Raw genomic sequence first — 22,933 nt, forward strand, 5'->3', positions numbered from 1 at the left:
ATGCATGACCACTGGAGTTCCTTGGTAGGTCTGGTACAAAAGACCCTTGTTTGTCTCCATTTTTCCTTTTTATTTTTTCATGTCCTTCTACCCACCCCCGTCCAACACTCATCACAATCCTCATGCTGCTTATTGTATGCTACCTCCCATTTCCACTACCATAGTCCTAATTTAGGCTCTTACTAGTTCTCACCTGAACCACTGCAATCCCACGTGTGATGTGTTTTTTTTAAAAACATATTTTATTGATTTTTTTACAGAGAGGAAGAGAGGGACAGAGAGCTAGAAACATTGATGCGAGAGAATCATCGATCAGCTGCCTCCTGCACACCCCCTACTGGGGATGTGCCCGCAACCAAGGTACATGCCCTTGACTGGGATCGAACCCAGGACCTTTCAGTCTGCAGGCCAATGCTCTATCCACTGAGCCAAACCGGTTTCGGCACGTGTGATATGTTTTTGATGGAGGACATTTATATTGTTTCCTCCTGGTGTTGCTAACTGACCAATTTTTGAGAAACACTACACGTCTCAGCTTTAAATTTGGTCAGCTCCCCCCATGCTTTCTCATTTAATTCGGTAATTATCCCTTCTCCCAGAATCTCCTAATTCTCAACCGCTCCCCCCCCCCAAAAAAAAAAATCTTTCAAGACCCAAATCTAGTGCCATCTCTTCCGGAAAGCCTTTCCCGCTCTCCTTCACACTTCTTTGATATTTGCTGCACTTTTCTGGCAGCACCTCTTGTTTGCTTAGGAAACATCCAAGAGCCCGACGAGCCAGTAAGTTCCCTCCGGACAGAGGAGGACACATTCATCTAAGACAGTCCACCCCAACCCCTGGCCCTCACGCAATACACAACGTTGGATCACTCAGTCAATCGTTTCCCCCCGGAAACGGAAACCCAGGGCACAACGATCTCCGAAGCCCTTTCCCAGGTGTGAAACAAGGCACCGGGATAACAACAGGCGTTCGGAGGCCCGAGGGCTCTGAGTCTCGCTGTACGGAGTCCGCCTGGAAACCAAGTGACGGAAAAGGAGGTTCCGCCCGCCGGCTCGCCCCACCCCTGACGTCCGCTTCGCCCTCCTATTGGCTGATCCTTGCACGTGACCCGCTGGCCGCCGCGGGATTGGTTGTCTGTCTGGCCAAGGCCGCCTGGGTGGTGGGATGCCGGCGGGGCCTGGAGGCGGAGGCGGGTGGGGAGAGGGGAGCTGTGGTCTGAGAGGGCGGGCGGGAAGGCCAGCTGTCGGCTCCGTGAGCTTTCGCCGGCTGGGCAGGCCTCCTGAAGTGTAGGGCGTAGGAGTTTTAGTTTTAGGATTTTCCAAATAGGGCTTAGGACTCCTGCCTGGGTCTTTGGTGTGAGCCCTGGCTCCCGCCTTACTCGTGTTTCCCCGCAAGGACGGCTTTTCTGTCTTTCTTGAAGTTGGTGAGGTTTGGACCATATTATTTATGTTTGACGGTCCCCTGTGTGTAAGCATTGGTTGTCCTGGGCAGGACGCCATGAGGTAGAAGCCGCGGGGAGGGCGAGTGGGGGGGAAGCGGAGGGTTTGGAGATGCTTGAGACGTGGTCCTTACCTACGTGAAACGGAGGTAAGTCGGCTTTGTCAATGGTGCTGATGCCTTTATAATCCAGGAGGTTAGAATTTAGTAGGGAGGAGCGTGAGTTAAACGCTCATTTATTGAGCCTCCTCCTGTGCACCATCTGAGTGTAATGGATGCAAAAGCCAGTAAGACACAGTCCTAGCTCTTGAGGAACTCTGTGATGGGGGCAGAGGGGGTCGTGAATAAATGGCATTTGATGCGTGTTGTGGGGGAAAGTGCTGTGGGACTCAGAGGAGGGGATGACTGAGGAGTTAGGGACCACTGAACGGAGAGAGAAGGTGACATGTGAGTAAGGTTTTAAAACTAATCAGGCGCTCTCCAGATTGAAAAGGGTGGGGAAGCATTCCAGATGGCGCAGTGAACTAAGGAAGAAAATTAGGAAAATATATTTGTGTAGACTCAGAGGATGATGAGCTAAAGGCTCAAGCATAACCCCTGTAAAATAGACACTTTCTTGGTCTCCCTCTCTTTATGGAGTTTGGTTGCTAAATGGCAAACAGACCCATTGTCACTTTTATGGAAAATCGACCTATTGATGCTTATGGATGGCTGAAGCATGTGGTGTCTCCACAATTATTAGGTACAGTCAATACCATGCTGAAAGGCTGGGAAGGGTGACATGTGATCCTAGTATTTTACCACGTCAATGATGGTATCTTACCAGGTGCCATTTAGAATAAATGAAATGCAATCAGTTTTTTCATTCAGAAATTAATTATTCAGGTCGTGAATTATCCAGGCTTTGCCTTGTTTCCTTCATCTTGCTCATGCCCTGGAGGAAAATGAAATTAAACCCTATATTTGCTGATAGTGGAAAAATACAAATCTGGTAATCAGACTTCAGTTGTCTTCCCAGCTGATGTTAATTTGCTCTGGACCTTAGGCAAATCACAGCCTCTCTGCGTCTTGGACTCTTTAGATAGGAGATTCTGGTATAACGAATGTGTGACTAGTTTTTATCTGTATGTGCAGCATGATTGTGAATCAAAACATATAATATATGAACTGGAGTTGACTTTGTAATAGAATTTAGTATAAAATCTTTTCTAAAGCTTTTGCTTATCTGTATGTGCAGCATGATTGTGAATCAAAATATATAATAAATGAACTGGAGTTGACTTTGTAATAGAATTTAGTATAAAATCTTTTCTAAAGCTTTTGCTCAAGAACTTGTCTCTAAATCCCTTCGCAGGCATCTGAAATTTTATCTTGCATTGTGTTTGGGTTCAATAAAATAAAATGTTTTCTTTTTTAAACTGTAAATGCTTACCCACTTATCTGTATTTCAAAAATAAGAAAGCTCCCCCAAACAAAACTTGCATTTTTGTAGAGTTACTTAAACTAAAGCATAGTAAAAGGTAAAATATTTATTGGAAGCCCATGGTTGCAATTTAAATTTATCTAAAAAGAAGCTTTTCCTTTTTTTCATGGGTAAACCTAAGTTTTTTTAGAAGTGAAAACAGCAAGTGAAAATACTCTAAGGTAATACAAGGAGGTGAATTGCAATGATGCGATGATGAGTGAAGTATAGTCTGACCTGGTATTGCCATTGCTTCATGTTGGCTCTGACCAGGGTATGATCACTTAATCTTCTCTCTGAGCTGAGTCTGCTTATGGTTTTCCCACATTGGTATGTTTTAGCCTATTTGGATACTGGTTTTATTAGGTATATGAGTGTTTCTTCGGTATTTGTTTCAATTTTACTGATACTTTCTTGTTTTCCTTTTTAGGTTGAGGCGAAAAACCTGGCTTTGATACCTTCATGGAGTACTACGTTATTTCAATCCTGAATCTGGTTTAGTCCTCTTATTGACTTATTATATTAAAAATGTTTATATTTGCTTTGGTAAAACCTTGCTGTTTAATAAGAATTCTTGCAACTATCCCATATATTTTTATTATCTGTAATAATAAAAGCGTAATATGCTAATTAGACCAGACGTCCTTCCAGACTGCTTTGGCTGGGGCTGCGAGGACCTAGGCAGCCACCTCAGCTCTGAGGGCTGAGCCCCTTGCACGAATTTTATGCATCAGGCCTCTAGTGATACATACCAGGTGTACTGGTTAATAATGCAGATTTTGTAATAAAAGAAAACACATTAATTTCAAGAGAAACATTAAAAGTGCTTTATTCAATGTAATGTCCATGGCTAGCTACTTTCAGGTAATTTGTGGATACCATTTCAATAGAACTTTTCTTGTTTTGAGGCAAACCATTGAGAGACCCAATTTTCTTTTTTTCTTTCTTTTTTTTTTGCCCCCCTCCCTCCCTTCCACACATCCCCTCCCTCCCCAGAGTTTTGTGTCCATTGGTTGTACTTATATGCATGTATAAAAGTCCTTCGGTTGATCTATTATCTCCCCCAGATCTTCCTCCCCTCCCCGCTATAATTTGACAGTCTACTTGTTGATATACTGGAGAGACCCAATTTTCCACTTATTGGTGCATATTGAAATTCTGCTTAGAAAGTGCCTGTGCCATTGATTGGAACGAATGGTAATCTGAAGGAGCATGGTCTGGTAAATACGGCGGGCGGTTAGTACTTCCCAGACAAGATCTTTTAACGTGCCTTTAACTGGTTTTGAAGTGTGTGATGGTGTGTTATCGTAAAACAAAATTACTTTGCTGTGTCTTCTGGCCCATTCTGGTTGTTTTATGATCAAAGCATGGTTCAAACTGACCTGGATGTTCTTTGTCTTTCACATAGAAATCATCACTTTTAAAGCATTTGAACCAGTATTCACAAGGATCTTGAGATGGAGCATGATCACCATAAGATTGCCAAAGTATTTAGCAGCACTTTTATTCAAAATAAAGTAATTAATTAAAACTTTTTGTACATGCTCCTTTTTTTGGCACAAAATTCGACATTTTTAAGCGTAAAAATATCTATAATGTTAACATCTTCAGAAAATTTGACATATAAAATTTAGAAGCTTGTTGTCAATACAACAAAATAGCATACATATCAAATTACATATGTATCAACATATGTGTAATTCCATCTATTGAAAAAATCCACATTATTAACTGGTACACCTGGTAAAAGTGTTAATATTTTAAAATCAATAGGATGTTCCATTTCAGATTTTAGTTTTATCACCGTGGTGCCATTAGAGAATTGCCAAAATGAGTTAAATATTGGAAAACACCTATCTCAGCAGAGGCACCACAAATTACTTTCATCCTTCCTCATCTAGTCATGAGGATTTTTTAACCCATATTTTCCTGTCAGTTTGCCAATCCAGGCATGATTTTTTCTATATAGGCAACTTAACTGTTTTTGTAGTCTTTCTAATACAAGATATTTCGAACAAAGCTGAATGCTGAATTTTTGCTGTTGGAGTGAAGGATTTCCTCCCCAATTATTGGATTAGCAAAAAAAACACAAAAACACGTTAATACAAAAATACCCCAAAAAGTCAAAGGCTGTCTGAATGAAAAATTTAAACACCTCAAGTAATCTTTCAGTTTCTATACAATCATGACAACATGGAACAGTTCTTTGCCAAAAACATTTATTCTTGAAATGTAATTAAGTGTTTCATAGAAACTTTAGTAATAGCCAGAATAATTCATGCCAGTTTAGCAAACTCTTAATAGCAAGGAGAAAGAGCTTATTAAAAGAGCCTTTCTTTACACATAGATGAGTATTTTACTTCATCTTTTAAAAATATTTATTGATTTTAGAGAGGAAGGTAGACGGAGAGATAGAAATATCGATAAGAGACTGGCTGCCTGCTGCATGCCCCTCACTGGGGATTGAGCCTACAACCCAGGCATGTACCCTGACTGGGAATTGAACTGGTGACCTCTTGGTGGATGTGTTGATGCTCAACCACTGAGTCACACCATCTAGGCTTACTTCATCTCTTCATTGCTTATTAGCTTTGCTTTCTCACCAAAATCTATATATACACTTGACCTTAATTTTTCTTTAACCAGTTTCCCAAGAAAGACTCATAAAGAAATCTTTAAAAGTTGATAAATTACAGCAGATATTACATAACAAATGAGTCACAGTACATAGAAGGAGCTATTTTTCAAAAGAGTAAGCCCACTTTTCACACTGCACACTAATAAAACCTCTTCCTCAGAGGCAGATGAAGACTTTTCTAAATAAAAGGTCTGCTTCCCCTTCACCACCCACTTTATGAGGTCTAACATGGGTTTTTCCTGAGAGCTTCTATACTTCTTTGTTCTTTAAGAAAAAACTGTCCTGATTACTCTCTTATCCACATCTATACTAACCTCAATTCTGTTACTCTAATCAGCTTGGTTAATGTTAAGTTGGGGCCTAGAGAGCAGGTTAGAAGGTCAAAAATCCATGGGTATAGCCTTTTAAAGAAATCCATATAATTTTTTTTTAATTCACATAATTATGAATTGAGGCTAAGAAGTACAAAATAAGGCTGTGTACCATTCTGAAAACCAGCCCTGTGGCCTTTTGGGCAATAATTTTGCTGCAAGTTAAGATGCTAATCCCCTTCAGTTGTCAGGGGAGTAGAGTTTAATTAGGTGTTGCACTTCCGTTGGATAACCTGTGATGGGACAAGCCTGGTGAGTCCTCACGTAACTAAACACACAGCGATAGCAAAACACGTAGCCAGAGGTGGCAAGAACAGTATCATTCACCCGGGTTTTACGACACAGTGGGCACACAGTCTTCACTTTGGGTAGCAGGGGAGAATCGGAATTGTAGTCTAGGTGTATAGGCGGTGGTGGGGTAGGCAGGGCAGTCAGTGATTTGATGGTTTCTTGATTTTCAGATGAGTACCACCACTCAAGGAATTGCAGGAAGAAGACACCCACAGACAGGCCGGTAGAGAGGGATAAGGCAACACCCCCCACAGCTTTTTTCAGAGTTGACTTGATCTTCTCACTAATACTGTTAGAAAAGATAACAAAAAGGCAAAAGGAGAAACTTGGTTTAGGTACAATTGCAGAGCGACTAATATAAATGTATTTCTCACCCTTTTCATCAGAATCGCCAATTCAGTTTGGGGAAGGAACAGTTGCCAGACTGGTATTGTCTGCTTAAGGCTGTACTCTAAGTGATTCCCTTTCTGACTTACAGTATTTTAGGAGCATAGAGCAAAGCTTTTACTTTTTTTATTGATTTTTTACAGAGAGGGAGGGAGAGAGAGAGCTAGAAATGTTGATGAGAGAGAAACATCGACCAGCTGCCTCTTGCACACCCCCCACCGGGGATGTGCCTGCAACCAAGGTACATGCCCTTGACTGGAATCGAACCTGGGACCTTTCAGTCCGAAGACCGACGCTCTACCACTGAGCCAAACCGGTTTCGGCAAAGCTTTTGTTTTTAAAGAGTAGGGTTGTGTGTGTGGAGAAGAAATGAGTGAGACATTGATTATATAGACCTTTCTGTGTATGCATGGAAGATAGTATATCCGAAAAAAGAAACAACTCACTTTAAAAAAATAACTTAGCAGCATTGAGGAATATATATATATATATATATATACACACAGACTTGTAGGAGAGCATGGACACTAACTAGAAGCAGTATAGCATCGTGGTTAAGAGCAGGTGAGAATTGTGTTGATCTGCCTTGAATCTCAGCTCTGCCACCTTCTAGCTGTGTGGCCTTGACAAGGGACTCAGCTGCTAGGGCTTAGTTTACTCCGCCATTAAACTGGGCTAATGAATGGGTTGCGGTGGGGATTGGGATAATGTATATGAAACCAACACATAGCTCAGGGCCTGGCTATAGCAAGTGTTATGATGAGGTTGCTTACCAGGATGGCAATCCTTGATTTATGAAAACAGAATTTTTCTATGATTTTATGAAGGAGGTGATTTCATAAAATTAAAGTAAGATTTTAGAATCTGTTAATCAAAGATGTGGGGTAATGTTAAGGCCTTACCTCCTGGCTGGTTGCTGCATCATGCTGGCTTCAGCTGCTTTGTGCTCCAGAGCTTGGATATCCTGAACTGTAAGTCGGCCTAGCCGAACTCCAGCCAGACTAAGCAGTGGTGAGTGATGCTGAGCTTTTCCTAGGATGTATCGAAGCTGTTGTACAAGAAACCAGCCTTCCCAGGCCATGTTAACAAACGGGTAGGCTGCCAGGAAGGCTCGGCAGAATTGTTTCCAGCGGGAAGAAGGGGGATGGATAGAATATTCATCCTCTTCTCTAAGGCTAGAAACCAGCTTCTCCAGCTTCACCTTCAGATAGGGAAGTAGCACCAGGAACATAATTGACTTCCAAAGCTGCTTCTTTGGGAGACCAGCACTGGCCAGTCTCTGAAGCTTGTGTGTGTCCCCCGTTACAATCCGCTTTAAGCCGTAAAAGTTTTCGGAAAATGAGGCACTGGTTTTAGACAGATAATGCTGCTGAAGCAGAAGATCCAGCAGCGTAAAGATTTCATCAAACCACCTCCAAACGAAGCCATAGTGGGCAGGATTTGATTCTGCAAGAACCTAAAGCAAAGTAGATATTAATAAATGAAATTCACTCCATTTCACAGGTATTGTGTCTTATATTTGCATTCCCGTCACTCCCACACCCTCTAGATTCTACACTTTGAGATTAAACAGATCACTGCTTTGGGGGCCTACCCTATCCTTTCTGCCATGCTGGGCATTCATTTCTGGGCTCTACACATAACAGGGGTTCAATAACCGTTATGTGAATTACAGGATGTGAATTATGTGCTGATTGGTCATTTCAAACCTAGGCTACAAGATAAACTCAAATTATTTGTTTGGTTTTTACCCAGTCGTCCCTAAAACCACTTAAAGAATTAATACCTTACCTTGACCACATGCTGAAGAGCAGGTCTCACTGCTGTCATTAAACTGTCCTGTGCTACCACCTCAAAGATGGATGGCTGGTCATCCACCACAGAAGCAGCTGTGATGTGAGCCCCGTGCTCAGCCATGGTTTTCTGTGTGCACTGAGTTTCACTTTGCCTCTAGTAAGCATGAACTTGTTTGGGGTGTCCAATGGGTGCTCAGTCTGAAAAGTAATATTTCTGCTGGACACCGAGACTCCTAATTCTCAATGTTTACAGGAACGGGGGGAGAAAAGAGCACCTCTGGAGGCAGAGGGGACGGGTCTCAAGGAAGAACGAAGTTAACGCAGACGTGGGTGGGAGTGCTGTGTGCAGAAGGGGTGACTTGCAAATGCTGCACCTCACAGGGCAGAACGTGACTCTGGGGCATAGGTTTGGGCCGGGAGGTCTGTCCTCTCGAGCTGCAATCGTGGAAGCTGCGAACAATCAGGGGCTTCCGATCGCGAGGGCTCAAAAGCCGACCTGTTCTGGGGAACGAGAGGTGCAGGTGCGGGCCGGTGCCCGAGGTCAGGCTCCAGCCGCTGGCTGCTGAGCACCGCCCGCGCCCGTCCTTGCGCGCTGACCCCGGGCGCGGCGCGAAGGGCCCGCGACGCCACCTGTGAAGGGACGTCTCCGCTTCAGGACAGAAGCCGCGCCCGGAAATAGAAGTTCCCCGCCGGCGGGGGTAATTGCGGCGGAGGAGAGGCGCTCTAGCCCCAAACGCGGCGCCGAAACCGGAAATGGAAAACTCTATGACCCACAGGCACTTCCGGTTCCGCCCCCGCGGAAATAAAAGGGGGCCGGGCTAGTTCCCCAGAGAGAAATTTTTGCTCGCTTTAGTTTGTTGGGTCTGCGTGCTGTTTCGGTAGGAAACCACAGCTCTGAGTCCCTGCAGAGGTGTTTTTGGCGAGATGTTCGGGGCGCCCACCCCTGGCGCCGGAACTTGGTCCCAGGGGCGGAGGGATAGAGGGAACGTGGAGGTGGGAAGGCCCTCCTCAGTGGGTGCAGCAGGTGCGATGGTGAATTTACGTCATGCGCCTTTGGGGAAAGATTTGATAAAGACGATTAGGATGAGAAAGGTTCCTGTGAGACCTCAACATTTGTGAGTTTTGTTATTACATTTCGTCCAAGCTGGTAGTTTACCACAGTGTTCTAAGTTTGGTTGTATTCTAGCATAAACTCTTAGTTGCCTGCTACCCTAGGTCAAAGTGATTCCTATCTCTGTACACGGGAGGATGTGTCCCATTAGCTATACGAATAGTGTGCTGAGACGAAGGAACCCTGATAAGTTCCACCAGCAGGAACTGGGAAGCTTGACAGAAAAGATAACTTTCATTGTATACCAAAGTTGGTGTAATTTACCTTACGGTTTGCAAAGTGCTGTTATGCAACCTTGCCTCATTTGCATTGCTAATACAGATTTATTGAATGTGGACAAAAGTTCTAGCTGTTCTCTCTCTCCCCCCCCCACCCCTGTGTCTGTCTGTCTGTCTGTCTCTCTCTCGCTCTCGCTCTCGCTCTTTCTCGCTCTCTCTCGCTCTCTCTCGCTCTCTCTCCCCAGAACTCTTCCCTCACCTCTGGGCTAAATAGGTTGTATATAGGAGGCATTCACTGCCCAGAGGACCTTAGGGTATGTAGATAATTGCTTTGCATGAGAAATAATGAGAACCCTCAGAAACAAGATTTGGCTTTGGTTATTTGAATAGAAAGAAATGATATATTGCAAGTTAACCTTAATTATACTTCTAAAAAGTGTTCTTTACCAAAATGCCTGCTAAAAAGTCACATTGGTAAAGATTTTTACCTTACAGAGATTAAAGACTAGACAATGTATTTATCAACTACCTGGTACATGTTAGGTGCTTGATCAATGGTAGCTGTTATATACAAGCTTTCCTCAAGCGAGCAACATGCGGGAGGCAAACAACCGATGCGTTTCTCTCAAATCAATATTTCTCTTTCCCTTTCCCTTCCACTCTCTCTAAAAAAAAATCAATGGAAAAATATTCACAGGTGAGGATTAAACAACAACAAAACATACAAAGTATCTACACTATAATGGAATTTACAGTCTAGTTGGGGAGGAAAATAACAAACTAATATATATTTTCTAAATTGAATAAGAGGGATGGGATAGGAGAGTACACCAGGTAATCGGAGTGTCTTTCTGAGGAGATTGCACTTAAATTGAGACCAAATTATGAACCAGTCATGTAGGGAGTTGGGGAAAAGAATATTAAGCAGGAGGAGGCCCTAAGGTGGGAAAGAACTTGGCATATTTGAGTGTTATCATAGCCAGAAAGAGGGGAATATGGGGAATGAGGAGTGACTGAGAGGCATAAAATATTAGAGAGATAGGCAGGGGCCAACCATGCAGGCACTAAGGGCCAAGGGAAGGAGACTGTAGCAATTGATATTACTGACTACTCATTCATTCAACAAATTTTGGGGAGGGGTGGGCTAGGCCTCAGAAATGGAAGCGTGAACAGATTGATATACTTATTTCATGAAATTATAAAAGCATCCTGAAACATAACTGCTGGCTTTTCCTTCTGCCTCTCTGATTACTCTTTCTTGATCCCTTTCCAAATTTGGTTTCCTCAGCTTCTGTCCCAGCCCCTCTCCCTCTCTCTCTCTCTCTCTCTCTCTCTCCACATTAAAAAAAAAAAAAAAAAAAAAAAAGGTTTTATTTTAGATCAGTTATTTTAGGTTCACAGCAAAGTTAAGGATAAGATACAGAGATGTCTATAATTTGTGGCTAACAAAAAGAAACTTCACTTTCGTGGAAGCAAACCTATTACATACTAGGTGCATAAAGTACTTTATCCCAGTTAAGCTTCACAAAACCAAGAGAGAGTGAAAGTCATTTGAGACTTTATCTCGCAGATAAGAAAACTAAGATATGAGAAGAACGGAGGCAGCTTTCCCAGTGACATTCAGGGCAGCGATTTCATCTCTGATCCGCTGCCATCTCAGCCTTTCTCTCTGCACCACTCCCCTCTAGTGCTAGCCAGGCCCGTGCACAGTCCTGGGCTGGATCACCACTGTCCACGCTCCTGAACTGGCCCGGGAAGTAAAGCCGAGTTGGTTTTTCTTTAAGAAAGGAACAGGGTATTTGTAGTGGTTTTTTGTTTGTTTGTTTGTTTTTAGAGAACTGTGCGAGTAAACAAACCCAGAGAATGTCATCTTGCTTAACACATCCCTTCGGATAGACACTGAACATCATTTGAGACGCCGGCGGCAGGTCTCTTCCCGACCAAGAAAATAGAAAAAAAAAATAAAAATCTTTGCATCTCCTAGGCGACGAGATCTCTGCCCCCGCGCGCCGAGATTACGTCGCCCGGCGCGCCCCTCTGACGTCAGCGTTTCCTGTCCGCCATCTTTGTCCCTGGCAAAGCGGGTTTGCGCAGCGGCTTAGACCTGGAAAGGGAGCCGTGACGTGCAGGAACCCATTACAACACCGCTGGGGCCGCGCTCCCCGGCCGCCGCCGCCGCCCCCGCCCTCGCCTCCGGTGAGTTCCCGGCGGCTGACTGCGGGTGTGTCCCCCGTGGATGCTCGGGACGGGGTGGCCGGAGGTCGGCTCGGAGACGGGGGAGGCGAGGAAAGCCTGGGAGCGGGACCGTTGAGGATGGAGGGAGCCGTCGGGTGTGACCGTTGTGAGCCGGAGGGCTGGAGAAGGGACTCCAGGGCCGTGGCGGGGCGGGGGGACCCTGGGGGCGGCGGCCGGGAGCCGGGGCCACTGGCCGGCAGGCTGGGAGGTGCCGAAGTCCGCAGGTTTCGGAGGCCACGGGCCAGGGGTGTGGCCGGTGGAGGCCGGAGGCCGAGGGGCGAACCAGCCTCGGCCGCTGGGCGTGGTTCGCGGGGAGCCTGGGACGTGGCCGCCAGCGAAAGGGAAAAGGGCGGCAGTCCCCCCCGATGGTGGGCAAACCTCGTCTGTCTCCCGCAGCTGGAGGCTGAGAGCCGCTGCTCCCCGCCCCGTGATGGAGGGACACGTTCCTAGAACCCTGACCACCTGGCACTTAGGAGATGGGGAGAGCCCAGTGGGTGGCCCCAGGGGTTGGGCGTCGACCTATGAACCGGGAGGTCACGGTTCGATTCCCGGTCAGGGCCCTCGCCCAGGTTGCGGGCTCGATCCCCCGGTGTGGGGCGTGCAGGAGGCTGCTGGTCATTGATTCTCACCATTGATGTTTCTCTCTCTCTCCCTCTCCCTTCCTCTCTGAAATCATTAAAAATACATTAAAGAGAGAGATGGGGAGGAAAAACCTCCAGAACTGGCCTGATGTGAACGAGGGGGTTGCAATTGGGGAAATCTTAGCCCCGAATTTTTCCATTTTGGATTTAGCAGGAATGGTCTGGTTTGAGAAAGGCCTTAGATTAAGCCGGAGGCAAAGAAACTAGTACTTCCTGGTACTTGCTAATTCTTTGAATCCAGAGAATTTATTCCTGCTGTTTGTTTTCAGAGTAGTAGTTGGGGCTTTTACTGAACTCACTTGGCGGCTTCATTATGAAGCAATGGGAATAAAGTATGAATGCTTCGTTAAACTTGGACTTTTAGAAAGAAGTGTTTTTTAAGTGTCAGACACTTAATAATCAATGTAATTCTTTTTTAAATAAAACGCGGTAAAGGCAGAATGACAGAGAAGGTGGTCTCAATGAGGAACAATTTAAATTATTAATAGCCTTCGTGGTATACTTCTCCTGCTTAGCCTCAGGGTACACTTACAAAGTAATAATAGCAGAGGAGGAAGGAGACTTGGCGGTAATGTGAAAAGTGTAACACATTCCAGTGATGACTAAGCTGGTGGTAAGGTGAGAACTGTTTGCAAGTATCTTAACAGTTGAAACTCCCAAGGAAGCAAAAGGATAGTGTGTTCTGCAAACGGCCTCACAGGAAGTTGGATGGCAAAATCAATAAAAGCTAACTTTCTGTGAATGAAGAGACTCAAGGAAGTCCAGTACATTTTAGGCTCAGGTTTGAACCAAACTGAACAAGGAATGAATAATATTTCGGTTTGGCTCAGTGGATAGAGCGTCAGCCTGGGGACTGAAGGGTCCCAGGTTCGATTCCGGTCAGGGGCATGTACCTTGGTTGTGGGCACATCTCCAGTAGGGGGTGTGCAAGAGGCAGCTGGTCCATGATTCTCTTTCATTGATGTTTCTAGCTCTCTATCCCTTTCTTTTCCTCTCTGTAAAAATATCAATAAAAAATATTTTTAAAAAATAGAATATGCTCTCCCTTTTTCCTTCTTTGCTTCCTTCTCGGTTTAAGTTTTCCAGAGGTTATTGGTATTTCAGCTAAAAATTAGATGTAAAATGTTGAGGTTCTTTCTTACAGTATAGTATTAACAAATTACCTTGTAGTCTGCCATATTTAAGTGAAATCACAGGTGTGTAATTAGGTGTCTTTTGTAATTTCTTTTTTTTCTTTTCTTTCTTTTTAAAAAAATATATTTTATTGATTTTTGTACAGAGAGGAAGGGAGAGAGATAGAGAATTAGAAACATCAATGAGAGAGAGTCATCGATCAGCTGCCTCTTGCACACCCCCTACTAGGGATATGCTCGAAACCAAGGTACATGCCCTTGACCGGAATCGATCCCGGGGCCCTTCAGTCCCCAAGCCGACGACGCTCTATCCATTGAGCCAAACCGGTCCCAGCGTCTTTTGTAATTTCTTATGAGCTGAATGAGACCTGAAGATGCTATTGTCTTTGCATTATTATTGACATATCTGATTAGCACTTCTTACCCTTGTATAAAAGATTGCTGGAATACTTAGGTTAACTCTTTGGCCAGTTTTTTAGTATAAATACCAAACTGTGTAAAACTCAAATTTAAGTGAAAAAATGGATTTAGTGACCTCGTCAACTCTTAATTTAGCTGCCATTTCCCAGAGAGCCATTCGAAATTAAGACTCTATTAATATTTTTCTGGCCTTATTTTTCTTTAGGGCGACTGGAAGGAGGAAGAAGTAGGAGGAGAGAAAGGACTTTTGCAATCTATATTTAGTAGAAACTAGGTTATGTTAAATGTAGATGTATGATCCTGAATGGGGAGGCCTTCTCTCAGTGCAGTGACGTGACACCCTGGGCTAGGACAAGGGAAAGTTACTGTGCTTTGACTGTGGCAGCTGTGTTTTTTAGCAATGCCCCGAGGCCATGCTGCCCTCAGAAGGGCCAGGACTTGTCAGTCTGGTAGGAGGGCAAGGTGAGTTCAAATGCTGGTGGTTTTGCTTTTTCCCCCAGGGCACTCCTGAAGGAACAATGTGTTTTTCCCTCCAGGAGCTTGATTTTGAGAAACTGATACTTGATTTTTTTTTTTTCCCCTTGAGTTCTATCTTGGCTGCTTTTTTTTGGCTTCTAATGCAGACTATAGTTTTCACCATCCTATATTTTGGAGAATCTGGTTATGCACATCTCTAGCATATGATTAAGTGAATCTCATTTTTAAATATTTATACAAATATAATTTTTGAAGTGAAATTCATATAACAGAATTATCCATTTAAAAGTGAGCAGTTCAATGGCACTTCATACATTCACAGTGTTGTGCACTCACCATCTCATTTTTGTTTTTGTATAGACTATTTTCATTTTTCTTGGAATTTAAGGCAGGGGCTGACTTGATACAATTATTTCCCAGCCAATGTGAGGGAGGGATACTCCATTACTGGTGTTTACAACAGTATGAGCTAAGAGAGTGATGGTTTTCCTCTTCTAAGCCCAGAGATTCTTTCTTTTTTGTTTTATTAATCCTCTCCTGAGGATATTTTTTTTCCATTGCTTTTCAGAGAGAGGGAAAGGCAGAGAGGGAGGGAGGTGGATGGAGATAGAGACTGAGAAAGAGAGAGAAACGTCCACTGGTTGCCTCCTGCACTCGCCCCACATACCCTGGATGGGGGGGTGGGGTTGGAAAGGGGAGAGCGGGTAGTGAACCTGCAATCTAGGTACTTGCCCTTGACTAGGAATGGAACCAAGACCCTTGGTCTGGGGGCTGATGCTCTAACCACTGATCCACAGGCCAGGGAAGAGGGAATTCTTAATTTAGAATCTAAGATTACTTTTGATTTTCTCCCCTGAAATTTTGTGGGTTGGTATATTAATCTCTTGTTAAGAATACTCAATGCTCACAATGAATAGACAGAAATATATTCCTTGACAATGAAATTTGTTAGGGAAAGTAATGAAATCTGTGGGTCATTAAAAAGGTAGGATTTAAGATGAAATTAATTTAATATTTAACAGGTTGCATTGAAAACTGTTCAGAATTTAACATGTGTGTATCAGAGCATTAAGCAAACAACAATTTTTGTACCATTTTTTCAAAGAAACTGGGTGAAAAATTCCAAGCAGATTTTGTTTTTAAATCTTAAGCAAGTTTTAAGTTTTGACCTAGACTGGCATAATAATAGACAGACCACAGCAGCCTTGAGCTACGGTCCTTCTGTTAGGCTCTAGTAGTCCTTTCTGTAGATTGGTTTTTCTCTTTGCATACGGAAGTCCTTAGATGGTAACTTCAGGTATATTCCAAGTCTTTAATGTGAAGGACTCCTTTCTTCAATTTGCCCACTCCACATTTAGTTTACACTGTGAATGGATTAAATGATTATACATTCTTTGAATTTTTGCTAGAAAGGCATTATGAAAATACTGTGTAAGGCAAGCTCTGCTAGAGACTAATTATAACATGTGATCAAAAGTAGTTTCTGGCCGAAACCGGTTTGGCTCAGTGGATAGAGCGTCGGCTTGGGGACTGAAGGGTCCCGGGTTCGATTCTGGTCAAGGGCATGTACCTTGGTTGCGGGCATATCCCCAGTAGGGGGTGTGCAAGAGGCAGCTGATCGATGACTCTCTCCCATCGATGTTTCTAACTATCTCTCTCCCTTCCTCTCTGTACAAAATCAATAAAATATATATTAAAAAAAAAAAAAAGTAGTTTCTGTACTCTATAATAATTGTTGTGAGTTCTAGCTCACTTGTTTAAGGTAATTCAGTGAAATTCTGATAAAGTCTTAGGAAGACTAAAGTTGTTGTTTGGAAAGATAGTAAATAAGCCTAATTTCTCTTAGGTTGTCAAAGCAGCACATTTTAGAGATGATTTGAGCTTTTTTCAATATTTTGTGTTTTCTGGCTCTTTCTCCTTTTCCTTGATTACACTGATTTGTTTAGTGTGTAGGTCTTTTCTCTCATCCACATTTACTATTGTTAGCCCAATGTGTTAATCACTCAGGTTTGCCGAATATATTATCACCTGTGTTGTTTTGATCTGACAGTAATGAACAGGTACCAGGGCATCTTTCCTAAATTTGGTAATTAGTATTGTTAATTATGGTGGAAAGAAGAAGATACTCAATTTTGAGTGCAGGAGGAAATGTATTTAAAGACGTCAGGTGTTGCCAAAACCGGTTTGGCTCAGTGGATAGAGCGTCGGCCTGCGGACTGGAAGGTCCCGGGTTCGATTCCGGTCCAGGGCATGTACTGTGGTTGCGGGCGCATCCCTGGTGGGGGCTGTGCAGGAGGCGGCTGGTCGATGTTTCTCTCTCATCGACGTTTCTAGCTCTCTATCCCTCTCCCTTCCTCTCTGTAAGAAATCAATAAAATATATTTAAAAAAAATAAATAAATAAAAAATAAAGACGTCAGGTGTGTTAGACAAAAGTCTTACTATGAGTTTCTGAAATCAGAAAACATTTTCTCGTGAGAAATGTGACTAGTATTCTTTTTGTTTTATTGGTGGAGCCATGTGTCAGCTAGATTATTTCTGGAAATTGAAACAGAAGAGTTAAAGTTGAGGGTAAAATTTGTGTTCTTTTAAATTTTAATGCCAGTTCTGATTCTCTTTTCTATTCAATGTGACTAAACAAATTCTTCAAGTTTTTTTTGCCTTGCTTTTAACAGTAAATTGTTATTTATTCTTTGGTAATACTGTTGTGCTAAGTATATGTTGTTGGAAAATCATAGTTTAAAAAAATCCACGGGTAAAGCGTGTTTGCCTCTCGATGTCTGTTGTCAGAGTAGTCTACTAATATATATATATATATTTTTTTTTTGCATGCAGTGGTAAATAGATTGGCAGAATTGTTTTCTTCTTTGATCTTACACTGACTCAGAATATATGTTTGTTTTTTAAGATAGATATTTTATTGCTCTTTAGAGAGTGAGAAAGGGAGAGGAGAGAGAGAAACATCAATATGAGAGTGACATATCTTTAGGCTGCCTCCTGTCACATCCTCTACCCGGGATCGAGCCCACAGCTAAGCGTGTCCCCCAAATGAGAATTGAACTGATAATCTTTTGATGCATAGGATTACACCCACCCAACTGACCCACACTGCCAGGCCCAAAATACTGATTTTGAAGTGACTTCATCTTGAGGCAGGGAAGTAAATCAGATTTTTCTGAATGGAAAGTAATGGGGGGAATCTCTCAAAACAAACTTTGCCTTATCTTAAATATTTGAGTGAAAACTGAAGATGTATTTATAAAAAAGGTCTAGTTGTAGGTCTTGGAGGCTTTCCGAAGATAATTGTGGATAAAATCACAAAGCCATGATAGGTTCAGATTATTAATCCATTTCATTTGGCTTTTGTCCCAATTAGCTCTTTAAGGCAAGAGTTACATTCTTAATTTCTTTGCATCCCTTGAATCACCAATGATAGTGGTAAGGAAGGAGACACTCATTTTTTAATACAAAAATTCTAATATGTAAATGTTCTTTATCCAAATTATTTATGTCCAGCAAGGCATACATTAATTTTAACAAAGGAATTCTTTTCTCTTGCTGTAGGTGGACATTAAAGAGCCAACACCATGACTGACTCCAAGTACTTCACAACCAATAAAAAAGGTAAGTATGAGAACCTGATCAAAGCTTTGAGGTCCTTCAAAAGTTAACGGTGTGAGATTATGGTGTTCCTGACCTCTTCAGACATGCATGTTATGGACAGTCTCATTGGAGATCTACTACTCCTACAAACAAGTGTATTGAGGAAATTAAGGTATAGGTATTTATTTATTTATTCATTCATTTATTTATATCCTATTGAGGAAGAGGGACGAGGGGGAGGGGGAAGAGAGAAAAACATCGATATGAAAGAGAAATATTGATCAGTTGTCTCCCATACCTGCCCCAACTGGGAATGGATCCCGCAATCCAAGTATGTTCCCTCACTGGGAATCGAAGCAGCAACCGTTCAGTGCACAGGATGGCACTCAACCAACTGAGCCACTCCAGCTGGGCTAAAGTATAGGGTTTTAATTTGATTTGAAGGTTTTGTCTTAGTAAAAGGAAGGGATCCAACATTTATCCATTGAAGATTGATAGATCCTGAGCATTTTTATTTTCTTTCAATTTTTTATTTGGAAATATACATTTTTATAATAAGGAATACTATTAGATATAGGCATAAAAAAAAGTAAAAAAATGAAAGTTCTCTTTCTCCTTATTCCTGATCCTGAGGGGAACTTGGTTTGTATTCTCAATCTTTTTCTATGCATATACATGCATATATTAATACATGTTATTTTAAAAAAATGTTTTTATTGATTTTAGAGTGGAAGGGAGAGGGAGAGAGAGGAAAACATCAATGATGAGAGATAATCATTGATGGGCTACCTCCTGCATGCCCCCCTACTGGGGATTGAGCCCACAACCCAGGCATGTGCCCTTGACTAGAATTAAACCTAGGACACCTCAGTCTGCAGGCCAGTGCTCTATCCACTGAGCCAAACTGGCTAGTTCTATATATGATTTTTTATAGTTTTTATCTTTGAAGAAAATGGGGTCATACAAAACAAGCAAGAAACTTGGTATTTCACTTCCCATATATATCTGTCTCATACTTTGTGGCTAGGCTTTGTCTAGATACATTCTTTTAACTTAAAACAGGGAACCTCTGAAGTCAGTCTTAAGATTTTTTTGTTATAGATTGCTTGAGTAGCTTTGAATTTATTAGCCTCATCATCTTTGCTATTAGAAATATAATACTGGTTTTATACATGTGAGTGTTAACCAAGAAACTAAGGAATCTTGGGAAAATTCAACCTCATCTTTCGTTAAATTGTTCCTAAGTAAAATAGCTCCAGTGCTTAGATGGCTCTCCCATCCAAGGCAGACTGGTTTAGGTCTTTTAAGCCTGTTGTGCCCCTCAGGATCAGCATGCTGTGCTTTTGTATTCAGCAGTCCTTGTATTTACTGAAGTGTTCTGGGCATCTTATTCTCTAACAACTTGCCTTCTCAAATGTACCTTCTCTCCTCCAGCGGCTAAAATAAGACAGCTTCTCTGCCTGGAATTTCTCTTTCTGGTTTCCCTTGTGATGTTTACTGGCCTTAGCCTCCTGACCGTCTCCAGATTTAATTAAGTTTGTCTTGAAAAAACATGCTGCAGTGTCCCTCTACTTTGATTTGTTCATTTATGTAGTAAATATTTATTGGGTGCCTACCATGTATGAGTCCCATTCTCTACCTTAACAGTCGTGGAATTTTTTTTGTTTTTTTAAAATTAAATATCCTAATTTCCTCTCTAAGTCAGAGTATATGCAAAAAGACACTTAGTATTCACTTTTTAAATATTGTTTCTCACTAAAAGGAATTGGGACTCCTTGGAGCACATGTGTCAAACCCAAGGCCCGCGGGCCAAATCCGTCCTGCCAGGCCTTGCAATGTGGCCGGCACCGCGCTGTCATCACTGCACTCCGCTGCGTTTCCATCACAATGACAGTTTATGACTGTTCAGTAAACCATTCGGCCCGCGATTTAGGCTGGATTTTAGATTTTGGCCCCTTCTCTGATTGAGTAAGGAATGACTGATTCCAAGGCTGGGTCAAGGCCAAGTACAGGATGAACATGAACATCTTATGCCAGAAAGCAAAAGGAAGGGAGTACTCAAAAAATGATGGCACATGTCAAGGAGCAGTATACTTTGAAAGGGCTTTCATTGGTTAACTTTGGGGTAATTTGAAAATTTAAAAAAGTGATCAAAGAAGTGAATTGTAAACCATTGAATATGTATGTATGCATAAATTGTAGTTGTAGTTGATTCAGGCAAGAGTCATCAGTGGATCCTGAAATAACTGGCAGGGGAAAGTTTGATGAGGAATAGGATATTTAAATAGTCTCCAAAGTATCCTTTACAGTGTCAGGACCTGGCAATTGTCACTTTAACCAAGTATTCGGTGTTAACATCACCAATAATGGAACAAATTAACATTTTCCTCTTGATGTGAGGCACTGAGTAGAACATACCATCATTTATGAATTATGTCTGCCAAAATGCCTAACGTCAATGTAATCATGAAGGGACAACAATGAGAAACCCAAGCTGAGAACATGTTATAAAATAACTGGCTTTAAAACAAAAGTCATTATCATGAAAGACAAAGGCTGAAGAACCGTTTCAGGTTAAAGGAGACTAAATAGATATGACAGTAAATGTAAAGCATGATCCTGAATTGGATCTTGGCCTAAGGGGAATGGGTGTATAATAAAATTGCTATAAAGGACATTATCAAGATCTGTGAGTAAGGTCTATTTGATGATAATGTATCAGTGTTAAATTTCCTGATTTTGATAATTGTATTATGGTTATGTAAGATAATTTTTTGTTCTTAGAGATTATACTCTGACATTTAGAGCTGAAGAGATGATGTCTGCAGCTTCCTATTAAAATGATTCAGGAAAAAAAGTTGTAAATTTATAGAAAGCATGATAAAACAACTATGGCATAATGGTAATAATTGGGGAATCTTGTAAGATTGCAATGATCCAGAAAAGGGGAAAAAAAAAAAAAAAAGTAGGAGGGCACATTATAGTGACCTATAGTGAGCAAGGAACACCAGGATATTTTCTAGAAAGCACAAGCATATCTGTCCTGTTCCATCATTTGGAGTTATGTAAGGGTAAACAAGCTCTTCTATCACAATACAGGAAGCTCTATAGTCTGTTGCTTAATTATATCAACTACCTACTGGTCAGTGGCTTTCAACCTTACCTACACATTGGAGTTATCTCATGAATTAAAAACAATACTGATGTCCAGGTTTCATACCCAGATATCCTGATTTCATTGATCTGGGATATGCCGGGGGAGGAGAGGATTTTAAAAATCTCCCTAAACTTTTCTAATGTGTAGCCAAGATTGAGAACTATTGCTAGCTGCTAGCAGTGCTTGGTAGATTTAAGGGGAGGAGAAGGGGAGAAAAGGTAAGAATTTAATAAAGTTGTATGTATCAGATAACCTTGCTTCCCTTAGAGCTGCTCCTTAGCTCCTCACAGCTCCTTCCTGTCTTTATTGCTTACACCTCACAAAAGCCTCTAGCCTCCTCGCCATTCATTTTCCAGCTTTTATCTGATTTTATTATTTTGAAATGGATGTATTTCTTCTGTTAACATTTCATGGGTTTTGAGAAGAATATATTGTCTTTAATGACATAAAAATTATAATTTAAAAACTCACCTACCTCTTCAATCATTTTCTTGTAATCTATTCTGGTACCTTTTTATTTAGGAACTTGTAAAACTTTGAGATTTATAGATGAATCATGGCTGGGTAAATACCATATTTTAAAAATGAATAGACTATGTTCCTTTTACTTCCTGCAACACCCACCAGAATTGCCAGTGAACATATTCTTTAAGTATATGCTGTTGGAGTTGGAATGATTTCAGTTACATCCTGTTTTGATTCTTCAACTCCTACAGCTGTTCACAATTCAGACTCTCTGAAGTCCTGCTGCTCGTCTTTTACTGTTCCCAGAAATAAATGATGGGAAGGAGCCCTACGAGCTGGACTTGGCAGCAGAGGACTTGATGAAGAGGAGAATGACTCTTAAAAGAGTCTAGCTTTTCTGGCTGTACTGTTTTTGCAGCTGTTGATAAAATAAAACAGCCGTTTTTGTGGCATGAATTTGTTTGCATTGTTGGCAATGGATATTGATGTAACACACTTTTTATTTTATTGTTGAATGGCTGTGTTTCTTTGTTTCATCCATCACATGTAGAGGCTTCAGTAGATCACACAGTTGCTGTCCCCACGATTTCTATACTGACCGGTGCAGTCTGGTTAAATGAACATCAAGAACTATTATAACATAAAGATGGGGGGAAATGAGGCAATATTTTAGAAGAGTTTAAGATGGAAGTGGTGGTATATTTTCTTTTAAAACAAGTGAGGGTTGTAACCTTTGCTTATTTCAGCTCCAGCTTTCTGAAGATAGGTGAGTCTGGCCTTACAGTAGTGGTGACAGCCCTGCCATTCCATAGAGCAGTCAGTTATTCAAGATTATTCCTTTAGAAATGAGTCTGGTACATTGCTTTTGTTAGAGTGATTGAATAAAAGACCATTAATTTTTTTTATTCCCCCACTAGCTTCTCTTATATTACTTTTCCATCGCCATTTATCCCCCCTTTACCTCTTCCACCTCCTCCCACCCCCCTCCCACCTACAATCACCACACTTGCCTGTGTTCATGAGCTTTTTCTCTTTTTTGCTCAGTCCTCCTCCGTTCCCATTAACTTTTTTAAAATATATATTTTTATTGCT

The 22,933-nt window shown here is 41.9% G+C and overlaps 2 protein-coding genes, 1 long non-coding RNA gene and 1 other non-coding gene across 7 annotated transcripts in view; 3 read left to right on the forward strand and 1 right to left on the reverse strand.

Annotated features, from left to right (window-relative positions):
- Window positions 1-1,493: 1,493 nt before the first annotated feature.
- Window positions 1,494-3,441, forward strand: LOC118726252. The gene is made up of 2 exons (XR_004990251.2): window positions 1,494-1,587; window positions 3,330-3,441. It is a non-coding gene; the product is annotated as an uncharacterized LOC118726252 (long non-coding RNA).
- On the forward strand, window positions 3,108-3,203 carry LOC118726692. The gene has a single exon (XR_004990373.1). It is a non-coding gene; the product is annotated as a Z30 small nucleolar RNA (small nucleolar RNA).
- A 1,660-nt stretch (window positions 3,442-5,101) lies between the features above and the next one.
- PEX12 (peroxisomal biogenesis factor 12) lies at window positions 5,102-9,126 on the reverse strand. Its single transcript, XM_036450701.2, has 3 exons — window positions 8,378-9,126; window positions 7,489-8,042; window positions 5,102-6,488 (listed from the first exon to the last, which is right to left on the reverse strand). Exons 1-3 carry the CDS (start codon window positions 8,501-8,503, stop codon window positions 6,089-6,091), a joined length of 1,080 nt encoding a protein of 359 aa, XP_036306594.1. The 5' UTR covers window positions 8,504-9,126; the 3' UTR covers window positions 5,102-6,088.
- Window positions 9,127-11,775: 2,649 nt separating this feature from the next.
- Window positions 11,776-22,933, forward strand: part of AP2B1 (adaptor related protein complex 2 subunit beta 1) — a 90,073-nt gene continuing 78,915 nt past the window's right edge. For all 4 annotated transcript variants that reach the window (XM_036450677.2, XM_036450678.2, XM_036450679.2 and 1 more), the window contains exons 1-2: window positions 11,776-11,907; window positions 18,181-18,240. In XM_036450677.2, the coding sequence (XP_036306570.1) occupies window positions 18,204-18,240 (37 nt within the window). In that variant the 5' untranslated portion in view covers window positions 11,776-11,907; window positions 18,181-18,203. The remainder of the gene's footprint in view (window positions 11,908-18,180; window positions 18,241-22,933) is intronic.

This window comes from Pipistrellus kuhlii, unplaced genomic scaffold (assembly GCF_014108245.1).
Source record: "Pipistrellus kuhlii isolate mPipKuh1 unplaced genomic scaffold, mPipKuh1.p scaffold_m20_p_22, whole genome shotgun sequence".
Classification (NCBI taxonomy): domain Eukaryota; kingdom Metazoa; phylum Chordata; class Mammalia; order Chiroptera; family Vespertilionidae; genus Pipistrellus; species Pipistrellus kuhlii.